At 45.1% G+C, this 22,587-nt stretch overlaps 1 protein-coding gene across 1 annotated transcript in view; it reads left to right on the top strand.

Moving 5' to 3' along the window:
• Positions 1–22,587, top strand: part of LOC124709131 (transducin-like enhancer protein 4) — a 162,064-nt gene that overhangs the window by 13,439 nt on the left and 126,038 nt on the right. Inside the window, exon 2 of the mRNA XM_047240793.1 lies at positions 8,933–8,982. Coding sequence (XP_047096749.1) covers positions 8,933–8,982 — 50 coding nt within the window. The remainder of the gene's footprint in view (positions 1–8,932; positions 8,983–22,587) is intronic.

Here is a 22,587-nt window from a genome sequence, read left to right on the forward strand (position 1 = left end):
CTCCAGGGAAAGGGCGCCCCTAGAATCTCCGTATTTGTTCGACAGGGCACTGTTATTCTGCTTTATTCGCATATAGCGCCCTGCATACGGCCACATTACTTGTTGGCAATACTACTCTGCCAAAACATTCAGTACACTGAAGCGACGAATAATATTGCCAGTTGACAACGCAATTTCACAACGTTAAGACGTTGAACATACAAAATAAAGCGTGTACCGCAATTGTATTAACTATAACTGGCAAGCGACAACAAAAAACAGCCAAAAACAGGAAATGAGTCAGAGAATGGCTGAAAACGAGGGGCCACCTCTTTCTCGTGTTAATTAACTGACTGAAATCAGAACCGAGAGCCCGAAAGATTCCGCAATTTTCGGATGCGTTGTACCAAAAATTACTACAGTTGAAACAACATGAAACACACGTTAATGAGAATAGATTACGATTAGTTTTGAGATGTTTGGCGACAGGCAGGTCATTCGAAAGCTTTTAGTGCTGTAATAGTAACAGATACAACTAGCGAAATTGTTAAGGGAGTCTATGAAGCAACTGTGTCCTGCAGTGATATATTAAGCTGATTAACGTAAAACGTTTTTTAACGTTTTCAGATAATTTTGTGAGACTAGAATGCATTTCGCAGACCTCTTCATACTGCATATATGTGATGTACTTTTCGAATGGAATCCTTTTTACTCACTGCTGTGTAATTTGTCGAATTAATAGTACGTTTAAAATTTTTCAAAAAGCCATAAATAGAATGACTACCGCTGTTTAGTGTGAATGTTCAGTAAGTCTTCACAGGCCTCATTTTAACTTTTTTCCCGTATATTCCTTTGAATATTGATTTACCGGGGATTATTGTTTCTGCAGTACTCGATAAATTTAGCCACCAGTTCTTTGTTCAATTTAGGACGTAGCGCACTGAAGCGCGAACTTCTAACGAGACACAAAGGCGAACTGAAAACAGCAACAATGCACAGTGACGCTCCGCGACTGCTTCATGAAGCTCTGTCAACATTTGATCGTGGAATATAGTCAAACCGTCAATACGCGACCCCACACGCACTGTACTGAGAATATTCAGACTGTTTTAGGGGAATCAGTACTGCTCGTCAATACTTCATGTAATGACAACATATCTGTATCAGTCCTCAGGCGGTGATGGTTTGACAGAGTTATCGAACGTGCGAGGACCGTTGATGCAACAAGATAGAGATGTTCGTACACTTCCGTACGCTGTCTCTTACCTCTTATCCCGAACGAAACACGTGATGGAGACAGTAGAACTTTTGCACAGTCCTAGAAATGCCGCAGATTACAAGAGAACAGTGATTCTCATTCAGCTTCCTCGATCCTCTCTGTTGCACCTACGTACTCTGAGCTGCAGCGACTTGCTACCAACATAGCAGCGTATCTGTCAGCTCCAGAGATGTCTTCAGAAGAGCACAAAATACTGCAACGGCACTCAAAAATAGATGGCACTAGCGTCTCGTATGCGACGTCCTTCATACACGCACCGCACATTTCCAGGACCCTTCAAACCAGTACGAGATTTCCGTCTGCCACCAGTACTCGTGAATTCACATTTACGTTCACTTCCATATAGTTTTGTGAAATTACTCACAGGCATGTAATCGATGTCACACGATCCACGAACTTGACACCCTTTTTTCAGCATAGGATTATACAGCCAGCCGGTTTTTAAAAACTGTTTAGTACATTGACCTAGGTTTCGACACCTACTACTCAGAATTTAACTTTGGTAAACCGTAAAATTACATTGCGAACAGTGACTAGTCAGAATTCAGAGGAGCTGTGCTCGAGTCAAAAATAAAATAGAACATTCGAGCCTTTGCCAACTAGGATCGTCATCATCAGCCTGACCACTCCCTTTTCGCAGTGTCATTTTATGGTTTATCAAAATTTCATTCTGATGAAGACACTCTTAGTAGGTGTCGAAACCTCGCTCAATGATCCATTTATTTGCAAACTGTTGGCTGTATAATCCTATGTTGAAACTAATATACGGTTGCTCAGTAACAGCCGTGTTTAAAACTGTGGAACTTAACACTGTAATCTTCCGTTCGGTGACTCCTGTGCGTCCCATTTAAAGAGTGCTGCCTGAACTAAAAATATGTTTCACCCGGCTCACGTTTGAGCGTCATTACAGGTCAAAGCACAGATACGCCCTTGTTTCGGCCAAGTTTTCTGCCTTTGAAATCGGAAACTAATACCAGCGGTATAATGGACGACTGTAACAATCGTAGTAAAGCATGCGGAGAGCCAATGAAAAGAAGAGGGTCAAATGTTTCGCTAATACATATTTCAGATAACAAGCCTGGGAGGAAATTGTGGAAAAAAAGGTGAGAATCAGACTAGTGTGTAGCACGAAAATTAAATCTTTGTGCTCGTATTCTTCAGAGTTCGCTGTAGAGAGGCGGCCATTTGTTGCGTATTACGCATGGAGAAGGAGAAGAGTAGGTGGGAAAGTGTAGCCTAATAACTCCGACTGGACGAGATGGCGCCGGTAATGCCAGGGCCCGCTGCCCTTAAGCAAAGGCCAAGGGCTGTGTTTACAAAAATGCCAGCCCCGTCACCTTTGACAGTTCCTGGGCAGTAACTGACCGGGGACCGAGTACAGCCGATGGCGCGATGTAATTTCTGCCGCTTCCCGGTCTTCCAGTAGCGCCCCGTAAGCTACGAGAGCGTAATACCAGCCGGCTTTCACTGTGCAATTCAAAACATTTCGCTCTGGAAATGGTGCAATTTGTGGAACTACATTTAGATACTCATTCACTCATCTAGATCGAGCTGTCGAAAAGTCAGCTTTTGGGACCAACGGCGCAGTATTTTACTGACCGTGGTTCAGCTTCTGCTGGCACGCACGCTTCTGACGTCCTCCGACAAATGTCACGACTTAATCTAGCCGGTTGCAGGAGTTTTAACGCGCACTGCGAACCACGGTGCAGTTTGTGATTAACAAATCGTGCAAAAAAAAAAGTTGTTCCGCTACCAACGGTTCGACCTTGAAATATATTTTTGCCATTTTCCTTCTTTAAAGTAGCATTGTACAAACGACTCAATGAACTACGTGATAAACCAAATTGGTAAAATGTCTGATAATGTCATTCTGGTACGGGATCTTGTGTATGTGCACAAACGCGAGGAACTGCGATTGTTCGACCTGTAACCAACAGGTACGCCCACCCCGTAACACGGTAGACCTCAGGTATACTGCGCGAGCTTTTTTAATTTTTCGATTTGTCAACGTATAGACGGGAAGCGGGTGGTGAGCGCGACAGCAGACGGGCGTGTTTTTTATTGGGTTGGGCCGAACGCGCGGGGCAGAAATGGATCGTCCGCCTGACGCACATTACGCCGGCGTCGACAGAGCTCCGCTGGTTAAAATGTCCGTTAGCTTTGTTCTCGCGCTTCTACCTACTGAGTAATTTATAAATCTGTTAAAATATGAAACTTCCTTTTGCGTTTGGAACAGAAATAACGACAACCGGCGTTGGAAAAAGGCAAGTGATGGGGGTACAGAGGGCTGTAGCGGACGAGTCCGCTTCAGTTATAAAACATTATTTCTCTTTTATCCGGCGCCGTCGCAGTGAATTTTTCATGTGACCGGCTGTGGATCGGGCTAAGTTAATTCTTATGAAGGGCCGGGCGCGGGTGGCATTACGTTATTAAATCCGAACCGGCAGCGCGACGAATGAAATGTCAGTAGGGCGGCGCGTTGTGTGCACCGGCCCGCCGGCGTAATGCCTGCGCCGACTGCGGCCCTCGGCAGCTCTCCTTGCTCACTCGCGCCTCCCTCGCTGTCGGCGACGCTTGTTTTTTCTCTGGTGGCCTCTGATGTAACATCGCGTATCCCAGCCTGCTGACGATAGCAGCACCAGCGACGCCCAACTTTCCTCTTCAAAGCCACTTAAATACGGCTTGACGTTTCATAGTTACACTCCCGAAGGTAGTTTTTACCGCAAAATTGCTTCTGTCGAACTACGCATTATCTGCGGAAGTGTGTGTGGAATTCGATTGTTCTTTGGCCGCTGTTTCTTGTCAGAAATACACTGAAGAACCGAAGAAACTGGTACACCTGCGTAATATCGTGCTGGGCTACCGCAAGCAGGCAGAAATGCCGCAATACGTCGTCCGCTCGATACAATTTGAAACTTGTCCGACCAGCCAACATGTTTCCAGCCATCAATGTCGGTGCTTGACGGGCCCAGTCGAGGCGTAAAACTTTGTGTCGTGCGGACATCGAGGGTACACGAGTGGGCCTTCGGCTCCGAAAGCGCATATCGATGATGTTTCGCTGAATGGTTCGCACGCTGACACTCGCCGGTGGCCCACCATTCAAATCCGCTAAATTTGGAAAAATGTAAGTTAATGTGGATGAGTAGGAAGATCAGACCTGTAATCCGTTGCTAGTGTCCTGCTTGACACAATACAGTCGTTTAAGTATCTGGGCGTAACGCTGCAAAGCGATATTAGGTGGAACGAGGATGTAAGAACTGTGGTGGGAAGGTGAATGGTTGACATGGGAGAATTTTAGGAAAGAGTGGTTCACTTGTAAAGGAGACCGCATATAGGACGCTGCTGCGACCTGTTATTTAGCACTACTCGAGTGTTTGGTATCCGTAACATGTCGGATTGAAGGAAGACATCGAAGCAGTTCAGACGTGGTTTGCTAGCTTTGTTATCGGTAGGTTCGAACAACACGTAAGTGTTACGTAGATACTTCGGAATCTCATATGGGAACTCCTGGAGGGAAGGCGAGATTCTTTTCGAAAAATACTACGGAGAAAATTTAGAGAACCGGCCTAACTATTGTGCCGCTGCCAACAGACATTGCCACTAAGATGAGGTACGAGAAATTAGCACTCATACGGAGGCGTACAGGTTGTCGTTTTTCCCTCGCTCTTTCTGCAAGTGAAACAGGACAGCAAGTAACAAGTAGTGGTACAGAGTATCCTCGCGGGGTACCGATGTAGACGTGCTTATCGTTCCAGATACCCGTGCTTGAAAACGGGGATAGTTCACATTCACCTTCTGCGCGTGAACGCAATGTGATCTACGTTTCGGCTGAATCTCTATGTTGCACGAACACAAACAGAAAAAGTACATTCCTTCATTAATTGAAAAATTTGTTACTGCATGTAGAGAGAGTATTTGGGACATGGAAACTTACATCTAACCTATTCAGTGTTATCTAGGAGTGCGTTTTAGCGGTGCTGTCCTAAGTCGGTTAGCGAGATACCATTACAAATGCGTGTTTTTTAACCGCTGCCTGTAAAATCCTGAAACGAAATACATTTGTGTTATCTGTACGAGTTAGATGTGCGCCTGCTCTACGCTGCTGAGTCACTCTAATGCTACATTCGAAACTTATTTCCGTGTTCTCTGTCCGTGACGTGTCTTAAACTCAACCACAGACAAGATTACAAGTTACATGTGATCGTTGTGCGGCTCGCTCGTCGCTCCTGCCCCCTTCCGTTCTCGCCTTTTATAACCTCCCGCGCAGCCTTCCAGCCCGTTGTGGCAGCAGCCATAAAGGGCCGACCTCCGTTATTAATCTTATTTTCGCCGTAAATTAAATTAACTCGGCCGCTCTTTGAAAACGTTTGAGCTTAATGCTTTTAGGTGGAAGTGGGGGAGAGGGAGAGACTGTTGGAGTCCATTTAATGGAAATTAAACATCCATTGATGAAAATTAAACGCCGCCTGAGGAATAATTGTTAAGTTCGTCGGAATGACGCGGACGTTGAGAAATCGTCGATAACTTCCCGTGTTGTTCCTTTCGATCTAGGCGTGACACGACTGTACAATACTGCCGAAAGTCCCCACAGCTGCTTTCTCACGTTTTCTGGCACGTGGCATTAGTTGTTTCCCGCACTGAACATGCGCTGTGCTTTATCTAGCTGTGAATGTTCCCTTATGTCCGCCCCCGCAATGAAACTTTATTGAGACTTGTGAAGTAGTATTATATTTTTATCAGGATTAAGGGACAGCGCAACACCCATAGATTGTTCTTTCGTAGGACGCTAGTCAAAGGTTTTCAGTAGATTACAGAATGCGTCAGCAATATGCGAAAGGCCAGCTGTTGCCGCTTCGTTACGCAGTGTTTACACGGAAGGAATATGTGTGTAAACATACACCGTGCGGTGCGGTGCGGAGTATACTGTCAGTATTACAGTGCGCTATTCCTTTCTCGGATGGGCCGAGAAAATGACTGACCGTATGCCTCTGTAAGTGCCCTTATGTGTCTCGTGTTTTTGTCGTGATTCTGGGATATACGGTCTACGTCGAACGCGATTTGTATAAATTTATCCAAAAAGTTTCCGTAGGTTTCCTTCCTAAGAAACACACGTTGTTACCATTTAGTGTAACTTGCACAGCCCTACCGAAGATGGTGGGACAGTGGTTAAGACGTCAGACTCGTATGGGAAGGAAAGAGTTAAAGTCTGTCTGTCCACGGATACACGTACGTATGGTTTGCTCGGTTTCCCTAAATCGCGTGATGATTTCAAAAAGACACGCGCTTTCCGCAGCCACATCCCCGTCCACTTCTGTTTTGTGCTCTGCCTCTAAAGATCTTGTTAACGTGTAATGATACTTTATAGCCGTATGTTAGCGCCCTAGCAGCACGACTCCACATTCAGTGAAACGTTTGCTGTGGAGACTGCAAGCACAATGGTAGTGCTCTTCACGATATCTCGCATTGCCCTTTTGCTGTATCCTGTTTTCCTCTTGCAGCTAGAAAAAGCTATGATTGTAACATTACCTAGCAAAACAACAAAATGATAAGGGTATTAAGCAAACAGCAAAATTACTTCCTGCGCTTGTAGGCCTATTCTTTCTTTCTTTAACGGTGTGTGCCCCGTAAATCCCACCGTCAACCATATCGCTCAGACATAGGGAGTGAGACAGGTTGCATATCAACAGGCGTTAGCAGTTATAAAAGGGCTCAGTAAAAAAGAACTATGACTAGTGGTAATTTACTCGCACTAATAATTAAGGAAATTACTTCTAGATTACTTCATAAATGTATACTGACATAAAAGCAAATATTTTGGGAAAAAATTACCGCTTCTTCTATTATACTATTGAGCTGCTGTTTCTGTCTGCTGTTTCAAATAAAGCGTATATGTAACTCTGTTTAGCTCTGTATAATGCTGTTATGAAGGTCTGCAGAAGTATTTGAGTTGACCGTAATTGAATGAATTGGTGTAATAACCAGATACGTCGCGTTAGGATACTTTCGAGTAACACCCAAAATATCATCCAGTAATTGAAAAACTTCATTAATCAGTCTTGTCGTTTTCCATCCTCCAACACACAGTAGCTTATTACATCACCAAAGAAAAATTTATTATGTTATTTATAGAACTTCAAAAAACTGGACTTGTCTCGCCCTTGTTTTTTAATGTAAAGTCAAAAGAGAAACAAGTAATTAAAGATACGAGTATTATGACATTGCAGGTCACTGAAGTTGGAGAGTATGAGATTTTTAAAAATGTATGCCCTAATAAGTCATAGGTGGTGAATAAGTCATAGGTGGTGGACGTTTAGTCAGTAGTTCATTGTGCCTCTCTTTCTGATGAACTGCATGTAGCATTTCCGTCACAGATCACCTTATTATAAAATTCCATGTATACACATGCAGACTGAAGTGACGAGTGGACATTTGTGCAAAGGCTAGGATTCGAACGCCCATCTGCTGCTCACTAGGCAGATGCTGTGACCGCTACACCACCGTGGCACAGTTTCTTTGCCCAGATGCGCTGATTACGGTTGCGCGCCTCCCTCCTAATCACCCACGCCTGTGTTTCAGTTCAATGCTGACGGTGCAATTCCGATGAAGTTGGAGAGCCTCTGCGACGCTGTTCTAGTTTAGGGGGAATATCGAGTGCGCTGAGGAGTGAATGTAATTTGTATCGAGAAGGGAGGCGTGCAGTTGTACAAAGCGGCTACGCTAGGTTGGCGTCGTGTTCAGCACATCTGCCTAGTGAGGAAGCGGCCCAGGTTCCAATCCCGGCCTTCGTACAAATTTTCATTCGTCGTTCCAGCCTGCACCTATATACATCATAGATGTCTGACACTTGAAAAGGTCTCTGGTACCACTTACTCTCATTTTATAAAACTCCGTGTCTGAGGTTGGCACATACATCTCGGCAAGCTTCATGGCGTCGCTATAAACCAGAGTGCACGTCTTCCGTGTTTTTCACGTGCCAGACTTTGACCGCTGTTTGGAATTACAAAGCACAAGCGCCTGACGTGTTTGGTTCTTGTCCCAAAGACACGACGTCGCCAGGTCCACTCTCTATGCTAGCGTGGGTCGGTCCCGAACTCAGATGTTATTCTTACACCACACGACAGAGCAGTTTTCAAACCGTGCAATGATGATGAAATATCATTTTCGGCCAAAAGTGGCTATATCGGATTATTGCACCAATGCCTCCAATTTACATTCCCGAGTACAAATATTCTGATTAATTGTAGTAGATGCTAATGATGTGTTCTTTTACTCTGTTGATGAATATTTGAGGATTTTCAGTTTCCTCTTCGATGTCCACTGGTAGCGTATTTTATGTTGTAATCTGTTTATTAATATTCGTCTTTAAAACGCCGAACGGATAACTAAATAATTAAATAAAACTCTCGCATAAAAGTTAAAACTATATTGTAAGCCCTAGAAACGGATGTACAGTCTGTCAAATAATTTTTACTGCTAGTATTCTGTTTTTAAGTTGTTAACTATAGATACAGTTAGGGAGTAAATGTATTGGCACGTAAGTAAAGACGCGAGATGTTCGGTTATCAACTTCATAGAACTTTATTTGACGATTCTCTAGAAGTGCAAAGCAGGCAGATGTGACTTGTCGACCACCTCTGTGGCTAGGAATGTCACACTACTTCTTGTGTGTTGCAGGAGCAGTCCGCGCGCCGTCGGCCGGCCTCAACTCAGCGGAGGAGCGCCACGTGAGTAGCTGTGCAGTTGCCGCTTTACCGTAGCCAGTGTTGTCCTCTGTATACACCTGTAACTGTCTTCTTATAAATAAACAAACTACCACAAGTGAAACAAGTGTCGGCTGAGTATTCTCAGAAGAGTGTAGCGAGGAACTTCCCCGCCGGAGGTTCGATTATCTACCTGCCCACTTTCATTATATCCTGAACCACACAAGGTAAATCCCTGGCCGGCCGGTGTGGCCGTGCGGTTCTAGGCGCTTCAGTCTGGAACCGAGCGACCGCTACGGTCGCAGGTTCGAATCCTGCCTCGGGCATGGATGTGTGTGATGTCCTTAGGTTAGTTAGGTTTAATTAGTTCTAAGTTCTAGGGGACTGATGACGCCAGATGTTGAGTCCCATAGTGCTCAGAGCCATTTGAACCATTTTGTAACAAGTGTGTTGGTGAAAACCGATTGTGATGACAATAACAAATACATTGTTTTCGAGGAGACTTTTTTAATTGGAAGCAGTCCCTTTCGAATGTGACCCTAGGAACCCAGAACGGTTCAGACGTCCGGTTACAAGGAGAAGTCGCTGTTGTTTGCTACAAACAGTTGAAAAACCATTCAGACATTGCACACGGAGGTGAGGTTGCACCGAATCCACGACCCCTGAGTTCTAAGCCTCGCTCGCGCGCAGGAATGACAGCTTGTTATTAACGGACATAGTTAGAAATCTAGCTGTGACCGACAACATTCTACTTAGTAATCGCATGTGTTCATTACGGATTAGCTTCTAATCCATTTCTTTTGACGTTCTGCGGGTGCTGGTTGTGGTTTAAGTATTGCGCCGGTTTACTTGGCAAGTGAGAAAGGAGGCTCGTCGTGACTATCGAGTGCACGCTCTGGTCAGACATCGGTCGGTGACTGATACAGCCGTACCTTGTAACCTCCCCACAAAATATGATCAAATAATATGAATATGATTCTAATTTAGGGTAACCTCCTCACAAAATTTATTCACATTTAATCTCCCCACAAAAATTCTTTCTGATTTAATCTGAGCTGAAAATTCATTCACATTTAGCGTATCCTCAAAACAGAAAAATTCCTAAATCTCTCAACAGTAAAAAAATATAATTATGTCGTTCACATTCAGTGTGACGTCCCAATAAAAAAATAAATTCAGTAACCTGGTAATAAAACAATGTAACTAACCTCTCAATTAAATTGTCGCTCACTTATGACTTTTCAATAATTCACTGTGAATTTAACCTGGTAAATTTTGGACGACAGCCGTGCTGCGTCGTACAATAATACTCGGGCTGCGGCATCGCTGCACCGCGACCGGGCCAGCCAACACGATACACCAGACCAGAGCAGACTGCAGACTAGCAATAACTGCTACAGCTACACAGTTCCTACTGCAGTCAACACTGCTCTCTGGTCAGAGATTCTCTTATACCTTGCCTATTGCAGGCAGCGCATGAGCAATACATCGAAATTACATCTGTTCGGACCTCTTACAACCTTTTTTTCGAAATTAGAACAAATTATCGTGATGCCACAGTTTATCTACGGAGCCAGACATTAGTATGAGCTGCTTTTCTGGATTAACTCCATTAAATCACAGATCCAGTTATTGATTGCATCTGTTTTCGTAACTAGCAGCCAACTACGTTAAGCAGTAAGAAATACGACAGTGTAAATACGTTTCATTAACGTTTGGAAATACGAGGGCGCGCTGAAAAGAAATGCTTCGGAATTTTTTATTCTATTTTCAATATCGGTTGAGGCAATACACGTCAGACACGTTACTCGGTCGATTTGCGGCTTTGCTGACGCGAATTGTACCCCTCTGCCGCTAGGGGGATCCGTACTGTGCGTGTCATATCTATGTCGGTGCGTGAAAAGCAGCGCGCTGTAACTGCTTTTCGAATTCTAAGACTTTGCTCACAAATCGAACACCCTCTCCTTGAGGATGGCAATGACAGATCACACACAAGCGCTGCGACATCCAAAGCAGTCCAACACATTGCGGTCACTGCCATCGATCAGTCGCGACTTGGTCCCCAACCGTTTTTCACCTCCTTCGACGACTTCACGTTGATATTGGCGAAGTGGTGCAAGCAGAGATGAGGTTGTGGCCCCGCTGACAGTGTCAAACATTCTGCAGTGAGCGTGTTAACTGGCCTCTCGTTGGGAGGAATGTGTTGGTCATCAGGGCTTAAGGAATGTTCGCCACCTACATTTGACTGATAAGAGGAGCAGACTTGGCTCCAGAGACCTGAATTAAATTCGAAACCACTCCACCGTGTCTCGTGGAGCGCGTGATACTTTTGGTTTTCATCCGTCTGTCGGATGGGACTGAAGACGTTAACCCCCCCCCCCCCCCCTCCCGCCACCTCGGTGCTGTTCTAGAGGAGTAGGCTGTGTCTCTGCACCAGGGTTCACCCTCGCCTTCCTCCCGTCGTAATACAACACAAGACTGACACCGCACTATACACACACGCAGTAGTCACCTAAAACCAACGGATACACTTAAGGTAATCTACAGCGTCAAGAAGGGGGCCATTGTGACCGTCGGAAGAAAACCCTATCAGATAAGATTCTTTACGTTGCATGTCCATACATCATAGTCAACGATGTTATTTGATTGAAGGTGGAGAGTGAGAAAGAAAAGGGAAGGAATTGATGTCAGTTGGATTGTGATCTTCCGCGGAATCGGCGGCGATGAGCGGAAATGCGAGCCGGACCGGAACTCGAACCAGGGATCTCCTGCTAAGTAGGCAGTTGCGCTATCGGCACGTAGTGTTTATAAAATGCACGCTCCGTGGCCGATCCACTGTCCCACCTAGTGCAGTCCCCACGCTCGCTTATTTTGGATTCCCTCTGGTGGCCGAACGATATTTTGCATCCGCATTGAAGGTTGTGGATTCATTGCCTATCGAGGTGAAAGAGTTACACGAATCCTTGATGTGTGGTCTTTCGGACATTGATGCAAGTGATTCGCCTTGATGGGCATTGAATCCGCAACCTCTAGTGACTGGGAATGTGGCTCGGGCTGGGAGCGTGCGGATACAGTCCGTTCATTGGTACAAACACTGTGTCCAGATAGTGCAGTGGTTACCGCAACCGCCGCGTAAGCAGGAGATCGCGGTTCGAGTCCCGGTCGGGCATACATTTGTACTCGTCGCCGCCGATTCCGCGTCAAGTCCCAATGCAAATGACATTATGAGTTCCTTCTGTTTCCTTCCCTTTCTTCCCCTTCGACCTTCAGTCTATATAACATGTATCACAGTTACGGATTTCGTGTGACGTCTGTTCTTCCGACGTCTCCGAAAGAACAGACATCACTCATTCATAAAATGTTGTTTCAATTTTTCTTTCTGTCCATATATTAACATCTTCCTGACATAGTAAATCTCTCTCTCTCTCTCTCTCTCTCTCTCTCTCTCTCTCTCTCTCTCTCCCTCTCTCTCCCTCCCTCCCTCTCCCCCTCACACACACACACACACACACACACACACACACACACACACACACACACACACGGAAGCGTTTACTGTCGAATGTCAATACAAACGGTGTGCATTTATACACACATATCCTCGCATTTTGATGCTTTTACCTAGCGGTCTGTGCTCTATGAAATAAACGCACGAGCTCGCGGTATTAGACCGTATGGCTAGGAGCAGTTATGTTAATCGATAATGAAAGTATCTGCGGCATACATGCACTATAATTACGCCTCTAGCGACGTGTGGGAAGAAGTGCATTCGCAGGGTAGGCGCCGCGTGCGCCGGGCGTCGATCCGGGCACCCCTGGCTGCGTGGTCGGTAGTGTGGGGGGGGAGGTGCGCCGGCGCGTGTGTAATGTCCGTTGTAATCCCGGCGGACAAGGAAGGGTCGCCGGCTGCGGCGGGGCGGCGGCGCCGCGCCTGGTTGGCCAACCACCTGTAGGAATTAATTGCCTCCAGTAATTAACTGCCGGCTGGAGCCTCCAGGCACCGCAAGAAACCGCGCCCCCCCTGCTCCGCTCCAGCTCCAGCCTCAGCCGCGGCCAATAAATTGCTTTTCCGGCGGCTGCCGCCACGGAGTCCTGCCGCTGCTCTCTCTCTCTCTCTCTCTCTCTCTCTCTCTCTCTCTCAGGTCAGACGTCCCCACGATCAAGTATCTGTCCTGGTAATTGTGTCTCGGCGAGAACATTGCGCCGCAAGAACCGTGCACACGGTGCTCAGCTATCGTCGTTTCTTTCTGTTCTGCTTACAAAAACGAGGTTGTAAAGATGCCTCCATCGTATCTGGCTCCCTCCCAGCGTTCCTGATTTGCATACCCCGTTTTTTCCTGGTACGTGGTTATCACTGGAGACCAGATTTTTGTGCACTATCAAATAGTAAAACGTGCATGCATTTATGCAATTGCGTATCATAAACACCAACTATGAGGCATCAAAACGATCCAAATATGGTAGTAACAGTCAGTTCATAATTAGTTTCATTTTCTTCTAAAACTGTACACAACCACGAATGTCGCCAATGTCCTGGTGTAGATATGAGGCTTCTCCGTAGTGTGTCATGAAGTGTAGCCATGTGACAGTGTTGTTGCTGATCCGTCCGTTAAATGGGGTCCTTAAGATCGGCGGCCCCTTTGGTGCTATTCGCGAGGAGTGGGTTGTGTGCCGACAAGGTATCATCCTGTCGCTTTCATCATCATCATCATAATCATCATAATCATACGCAAACATTACACATTACCTCCCCCCCCTCGTCCCACACACACTCTACATACATGTAGTATTACAAATATGGTAATGGAGGACGGTGTAAATACATAAATAAAAAAAAATAAAACCACCGATGTCTGCAGATTTTCCGTCTAGCGAAAATACATTTCTGTACTTCGAAAATGATATTTCCACGTCGCAAGAGGATGACAGATGCATGCCAAAGTGAAGAAACATGTCAGTACTATGAAGTTCAAAGTCTTTCACATTTTCGCCACAAAATATTTTTTTTTTTGGTCAATTTCATAACTTTCACTTTCTTCATCTTACTTGCTACAACTCCCAGTTCTCCATAGGATGATTTCTAATATTTTTCAACGACCTCTTCAGTAACTGTCAGATATTTCACCAGTTAACCTGTGGATTCCAACTTCGTTATTGCCGCAGGCAAATGCGCGAAATTTGTTTCGATGTAAATTCAGGCCTTTCTTCAAATCTGTGTTCTCGAGTAGCACTTTCATAAGCTGCATTAGTGGCTTACAAAGTGTCTACGACCCGAAACCAGCAAAAGCAATTAGCGGACATTCACTTAACTCTTTTCGTATTAATTTCCGGGAATTTACAATCTGTTACCGGTTTAAGTTAATTAAAATCATCGCATTAAAAGATGCAAGCATTTATTCTGGTACACCATCTGGTTAAAATAGGTTGTGGCGGCAAAGCTAAATCTGGGAGTATATTTCTAAGTTCCGCAACACGGGTAGGCGCTTTCAGGAATACCTACAATAGCAAAAAAATTCAGCATGCTGTGCGTAGTTTAGTTAATGTTGTCAGAGTTATTGCACTGTTAGATTTTCTGCATCTATTTACCTGATTGGCGGATGTCAGCGTATTCATATTGCCATATTTTAGGCTTACTATTGTACCAGCTACACGATGTAACTCATGGGTTACGCATGAAACCTGATAGCCGGCCGCGGTGCCCGAGAGGTTCTAGGCGCTACAGTCTGTAACCGCGCCACCACTACGGTCGCAGGTTTGAATCCTGCCTCGGGCATGGATGTGTGTGATGTCCTTAGGTTAGTTAGGTTTAAGTAGTTCTGAGTTCTAGGGGACTGATGACCTCAGGTGCTAAGTCCCATAGTGCTCAGAGCCATTTGAACCATTTGAAACGTGATACATGCTAGAATAAAATATTTTACTTTAATTCCCGCCCTTCATCATATACGGGGCAGCGTGGCTTAAAAATATGAACCCTTTTTATTTAAATTTATTCGGATGAAACCTATTATTGAGTTCCAATGAGAACAAGCGAGCCCATCCGGGGCGTTTGAGCTCACTGTGAAATGTATAAACTGTAACAGAAATCGCAAATTTGCGCACGTTGTGCACTTTTGCCGTAATTCATATGGAAAAATCAATAAAAGTTACAATCGTGCAAGTCATTGAAATACACGCACAGAGGCAAGAAAAATATAAATGTCAAAATTCATGCATTTCACTGTAAATGGCAAAAAATGAAAACATGTATGCAGCATGCATTTACATGGATATCTGGGCCCTCTTTATTATAGTCTGTATGTTTTAGTTTTCCCTGTCAATGATAATTTCGAGACACAGGAAGCTGTAGTTGTGGGATTTAAAAATCTTCCTTCTAGAATACGAAAAATACACTTTTTTGTACTGGTTTCTCCGAACGTATGTGGCCATAACATCTCCTGTCTCTCTTTGTTTATGAAAATAAATGACACATCTGGAGTTTTTTCAGCACACTATTTCTGTCTTAACGACCTTTTTCTTGCACTAATACTACACGTCAACGTGTGTGATTTGATTTGTTGTGTGCTTTCGGAGTCTGTAAAGTTTCTGAGCGAACAGTGCAAAGTAGGAATAATATGTTCACTTCGTATTTGTTTTTCCTCCCAGAGGAATAATATTTACACATCATGTGAAAGAAGTAGCGATGTTCGTATTTAATGTGTCTTCCACTGGTGTATTGCCGTTTTCTATTTCTTTTTTCGAGAAAAATTGTTTCCAAAAGCATACCAATGGACGCGATCATAAGAAAAGTCCATTGAGGGCAACAAGGCTTCTTCACTGGTGCACTGGCAAAGCCTTCGACAAAGTAATAATTCCATCGATACTGTGCTTGCAATAGGCTACCTCCCCCCCCCCCACCCCCCCACCCCCCTCTCTCTCTCTTCTCCCAAGCTGGTTTCTCGAGGCGGCTTATCTTACAAGGGAACCTCCCCATCGCACCCCCCTCAGATTTAGTTATAAGTTGGCACAGTGGGTAGGCCTTGAAAAACTCAACACAGATCAATCGAGAAAACAGGAAGAAGTTGTGTGGAACTATGAAAAAAAATAAGCAAAATATACAAACTGAGTAGTCGATGCGAAGGTAGGCGACATCAAGGACAATAGGAGTCAAGGAGCGCCGTGGTCCCGTGGTTAGCGAGGGGAGCTACGGAACGAGAGGTTCTAGGTTCAAGTCTTACCTCGAGTGAACAGTTTAATTTTTTATTTTCAGTTTATGTGACAAACTCTTATGTTTTCATCACTTTTTTCGGAGTGATTATCACATCCACAAGAAAACCTAAATCGGGCAAGGTAGAAGAATCTTTTTACCCATTCGCTGAGTGTACAAGTTAGGTGGGTCGACAACATATTCCTGTCATGTGACGCACATGCCGTCACCAATGTCGTATAGAATATATCAGATGTGTTTTCCTGTGGAGGAATCGGTTGACCTATGACCTTGCGATCAAATGTTTTTGGATCCCATTGGAGAGGCACGTCCTTTCGTCTACTAATCGCACGGTTTTGCGATGCAGTCGCAAAACACAGACACTAAACTTATTACAGTGAACAGAGACGTCAATGAACGAACGGACAGATCATAACTTTGCGAAAATAAAGAAAGTAAAATTTTCAGTCGAGGGAAGACTTGAACCAAAGACCTCTCGTTCCGCAGCTGCTCACGCTAACCGCGGGAGCACGGAGCTCCTGAACTCACATTGTCCTTGATGTTGCCTATGTTGCGCATGGACTACTCAGTTTGTGTATTTTACTAATTTTTTCAAAGTTCCACACAACTTCTTCCTGTTTTCTCGATTGATCTGTGTTCCGTTTTTCAAGACCTATCCACTGTGCCAACTTATAACTAAATCTGACGGGGGTGCGATGGGCAGGTTCCCTTGTAAGAAAGGCTTTGACTCAGAGCAAAGTAGAACCGGTACACACTAAAATTCAGACTACTAGGCTAGTTCGACCTGTGAGTACTTACGTCGAAACAACTACTACAAGACGGAGCACGTATTCTGGCGACGAGAGAAAGATATTCCAAGCAAGTGAGGGGGATTAGAGAGTCGTCGTCCCAGAAGATCCGAGGGTGATTCAGCAGTGCGTGAGCCCGCAGTAAGCGGCCGCGACTGGGGGGACAGACTCCGCAGCTGCCCCCGGCGACCTTATCAATCAGCTGAGCTCCCTCGGGCTCGCCCTCCGCCATCTGCAGGGGCGGCCACCAAAAGGACGAGCTGCTCTCTCTCTCTCTCCTGGCGCCCCCAAATTGCTTTAATATGCAGCCGAGGGCCCGTTTTTATGCGCCCCTCTCTGCACATTAAACACGAACAGAGATATTATCGCTTTTTGTTATCGCGATCAAACCCGCATTATAACACTGTATTACCGTTATAGTCGGGCACTCAGATTTCCATCAGCGCTAATTCTACACGCTCCCCGGCCGTTCTTTTTGTAGCGACTAACCTCTCCTCTTTCGTATTATGCGCCGCGCCGTGTAGTCCTTAATACTTGATGACATCGAAATTGCCGCCCTGGCGAAACCTTCTATTTTGTGTGGAAGCCGAGTTCTTCCCGTCTCCTGTTTACTTTCCTTCCTTCATCCCCGCTCGTGCTCTCAGGTTCGTGGGGGAAGCCGTGATCCATAATAAATGTTGCTCCTTCAGTGGAGATATTCTGGCCGTAGCATTTTTCCCAAGTTCGGGTATGAAAAAGATTCGGGACCGCACTTTGAATTATTTGATTGAGCGCGCTGCGTGTCGTCAGACAGATGAAATTCTAGACATGTCAATCTTGCAAAGTCTGTTGATTAATGATTACATTGACAGCTGTAGATCGGTGTGAAATAAGAAATATATTTTCCATCGCCCTTACGAATTAAGTGTAAAACTAGCAGTGTATAGCGTTTTATTAGAAATACACACTGTAAGAAAAGAGTTGAAGATCCTCCTCCTTCGACGCTATTTCGCCATAAAAAATTATTATTTTACAAGATAAAGTACCAGTTTAAGGGTTAACCGTTTTAGTGAAGTACCTTTGTATGTCTTCGGTAACCGGGTGGCTTATAAAAATTACTACAAGGTGTCATTAAATTTATTACGGATCGGGAATCTCCGAAGACACACACGCAGTAATTCAGAATATCGTCACAATTTTGTGACTACTACTGTTTGCTGAATATAAAATTACTGACCGATGGCGGTACAGGTTGTCGTACTTGTTTGGTCGCTCTGTAATACGTAACTGGCATACGTGCGAAATTGCGGCAGTCCCAGTTAGAGTACATCCTGTGTTTAATACTTTTCTGTATGCTTCGCTGAGTCTAGGTGCTACGTTCAGTTTAAGTGCCCGTGGGTATCAACAGATATGGCACCAGGTGGGTGAGTGTTTGATCCAAACAAAACTAATACTATTTTTTGCAAATTCTAATCTTGCTTTGGTCATCACCTCTAGTATTTGCAGTTTGGTAAGTAATGCGCTGTACGGCCGTCTCCTCGCCACGCTAACAGAAACGCAGATGACGAAGTGAACGTAACCGTGATTTGGCTAATTCTAATCAAAACGCCTGCTCTCTAAGCAGCTAAGAATCCGTTAACTTATAACGCGGATGGAAACTGAATTATGAAGAACTGTGGCATATGGAAGAGAGCCAAGCGGGTGCCGATATTTCACTTACCTGTGTTCAGTCTGTCGCAATCTCTACACACCTCGTTAGTGGGACAAGAGTAATGGCCCGTCCCACTGCAAGCTACCCTACAACTGTGTTCAACAAGTAATGCAACACATTTTTTTTCTGAAAGCAGGTTCGTTTTATTCAGGATTCCAATACACCATATTATTCCCCACTCTTTACGCTACAACACCCTATTTTTCAGCATAATCTCAGTTCATTGCGACGACCTTATGCGACTTTATTGGGAGGGCGTGTATGCGCGCATTGTACCATTCACCTGGTCGACGTTAAAGACAGCATCTTGCTGCATCAATAATATTCCCATCACCCTTCATTGGGTCAAACAGATGGAAGTCGAAAGGTGCAAGATCTGGGCAGGAAGAACACTACAGTGAAGTTTTGTGAGCTTCTCTCGAACTTGGATGAGGCGTTGCAGTGTCATGCAGAAAAAGTTCGTTTGCAGTTTGTGTGACAACGAACGCGCTGAAACCTTGTTGCGATGAGGACAGACTCACCGTGCTTCTGTGCACTGCCAGGTCTCAGTAGCGCCTCTGAATGTCTACGATGGGTTGATTTTCCGCCAAAAGAAACTCAATGAGAGCGATCCGCCCGGAATACACCTCCGTTCCAGACATTTTGAAGTCTGCACATAGCGCTACCACCTATCGGAACTTCGTGAAACTATAGGGACTGAGGCGGGACTATTTCACTATGTCCCTAAAGAAATTCTACTTTTTTCCATGCGAAATTGGCTGAGAAAAAGTGTCGCATTACTCATAGAATGCCCCCCGTACTACAACCGTTTGACATTCGAAGAAACGTAGTTTGCAACTGTTTCACCTTGTAATCTTACAGACCACCGATAGCTGTCTGAAATGTAAGCGTAGATTTCCAGCAAATACTGCGTGGAAACTGTAACTGTAATAAGTTATGGTAGATTTTTCGATGCAGGAATGAACTCACTGCTCTTGTTCCGTAGCGAAACTAGCAATTCTCGCCGAAATGTTCACAATAATTGATTTTCACATGCGTGAAACTTTGATCCTAATAAATTCTGCGCAAGCCTTCTACTGTGGCCAACAGCCAGAGCCACGAACTCTTCAGCTTCAGAGATGCTTAACTGTCGTGCGCCAGTGTGCCACGCCCCTAGAGAAGTGGTCCAACAGTAAGGCACTGGATCGCATTCGGTTGTTCAAACCCCTGCCCTGTTGAGATTTCCCGCGACTTCCCTAAGTAAATTAAGGTAAATTCCGGAGTGGTAAAGGTTTCGTCATTCTCCCCCAGTCAAAGCATGTGGTCCGTTACTAACGACATTCTCGCAGGTGCGACGGTGAACTCCACACTGCCTTTTCCCATAGTTCCTTCCAATGCACCGCGGCCGGAATTGTCCTCACTTGTTCATTTCGGAAGCCGAAAGAGCTGCGCAGTGTTTTTAAACCCCGGCGCGCAATTCGTCCTGGCATTTGCAGCTCTCTGTTTGGAAACAGCGTCGCAAAGTGAATTTTTACGAAAGCATTTTATCCTGGACTGCATAATGTATCAAGCAATCGAATTACGAGTCGTTTACGTGCCGTGTTCACTGCTGCGCTTTTAAAGCAATAATTGAAGCCAGCTGGTAGCTCCCCACTGTAGACAGCACGTGCCCCGACACAGTGTGAGCGGAGACACCTCGGTGCACAGTAAGTGCATAACCGCACACCTGAGCAGCTGTCCTCCTGTAGCTACTGGAAGTGCAGAACACGTCCAAGTAATAACGCTGCACTCGGTTCTAAGCGTTTTAAAGCAGATGCTAGATCAGCTCGCAATCTCTTCCCGTTATGAAGTCTTCTTTTGCCAAACCTACCGAGGTGGTCAAAAATATGGAAAAACCCCAATCGCAACACATTAACAAGCTAATGCGGTGTAGGGAAATCGCTGGCATTCAAAACAGCCTCCAGTAGTTTCGTAATGGATAAGTTCAGTTGCTCTATGGTTTTCAAGAGAATCTTGTAGCAGTCTTCTTACAAAAGCGCTAAGCTCAGGTAACGATGACATTGAAAACCCATTACGCATCCTTCTCTCCAAAGTAGACCACGGGCTCAGGAACACGAAGTGTCTCCAAAAGGACTTTACAACTTCGAAAATACATATAAATTAATTTGTACTATCTACAAAGTGATTGTAGTGTCAGTTTGTAGTGAAATACGTAAAGTTGTCTCTCGCGTAGTTCGCTAGTGCCGAATCGCACCGTAAGGACCGCTACCGGCAGTTGCTTTTAAGATGGCTACCTTCACTGGAGCCGAGCGTGCTAGCCGTGTAGTTTGGTTTGAAGAATCGAAGTCGGCGACAACAGTTCAGCGTAGTTTGCGTACGAAGTAAGCTAAAGATCCTCCTAGTAGGCCTAGAATTTACGAGTGCCGTAAATGTTTTGTAGAAACAGGGTGCTTGGTAAGACACGGGAAACCATCGGGGCGTCCAAGCACATGTGACGATTTCGGTGAGTGAGGGAGACAACGTTTTGTTAACAGCCCTACTATATCGACCCGGCGAGCATTTCGCGAACTGCAGATCCCACGTACGACCGTTTGCATTTGAACCGCACCGCCGTACTAGGCAAGGTCCTAGTGGAGGTGGTTTGCCGTTGCCTTCCTCCGACCGTAATGGGGATGATGATGACGATGACGACGACGACGACGACGACGACGACGACGACGACGACACAGCACCACCCAATCATCTGGAGGCAGGTGAAAATTCCCGACCCCGCCGGGAACCGAACCGAGAACCCCGTGCTCGGGAAGGGAGAACGCTGCCGCGAGACCACGAGCTGGATCTTTAGTTTAGGGTAAAAAAAAAATAAAAATAAAAAATAATAAAAAACCTTGTTTTTCCTTACAAAATACCACTAAACACAGCTCCAAATCTTCTTTCAATAAATTTGTATGAATTTTTAAAGTTGTCAAGTCCATTTTGAAACACCCTGTATTGGGGAGGCGCGACAATTCATCCTCGGAAAACCAGTCGCGGACGAGGTGAACTGTGTGAAGGGAGGAACACAGCATCGCTATCAGGGAAATGGACGTGATCAGCCGAAATGGTTGTGTAGTCCTTCGCAGTAATGCGACCTTGCAGATTGACGACGTGCCCACGGAATACAACATTATGAATGAATGCCCAAATCATCATCGACCTCCCATAGTGTTTGTCGTGGGACGGTTAGAAGTCGGAAACAGTGCGAAACAAGACTCACCTGGCGAAACGGCATTCTTGCTTTGCTCCAGGGTGCACGTTTTACGGTTACGGCACCACCTTCAGTGTTTCTGTTTCGACCTCGGCTGACACCTGCAACGTACTGAAGACGCTGCACGGACGCCTTCCGTGGTCAGACACAGCAGCGCCACCTGCAAGCTGGGCTGGCGTCTGCATGTATGTCGAACCATTCGTTTCTCGCGGCTTTTCCACGTTTTTCTCCAATCCCTGCAAGTAGCTGAAGTCTGCCTGAGAAGCTGGGATCTTTACAAATATATCCGTGCTCAGGCATGCGGGTCCTGCATTCGGAGAAAAACTTTACAACTGCAGCTGAAACCTCATTTTTACATCGGTGTTCTAACTGGAATGTTTGCAAAAATAGACATAATGTCTTATGGGATAACAGCAATCAGTGATTTTATAATGTTACTTAAAATCCTTCTTGATTGCAATTTTTTATTCATATGACCGGTTTCGGTTCATTCAGAACCATATTCAGATCTGTAAAAATAATGATACTAATTTACTATTTCACGGAAGCAAACCTTTTTCATCCTATCTAATCAACATCAAATGTACCAGAACGTACATGATATTTCAGTTACAGGAGTAACCCGTCCAAATCCAGCAACTGTCATATGCTACGTCACATAACATTGGTTGGCAGAGTGCACGTCATTTATATTAATTATAACACTATAACCGACAGGTGGC

Source organism: Schistocerca piceifrons, chromosome 7, assembly GCF_021461385.2.
Source record: "Schistocerca piceifrons isolate TAMUIC-IGC-003096 chromosome 7, iqSchPice1.1, whole genome shotgun sequence".
Taxonomy (NCBI): Eukaryota; Metazoa; Arthropoda; class Insecta; order Orthoptera; family Acrididae; genus Schistocerca; species Schistocerca piceifrons.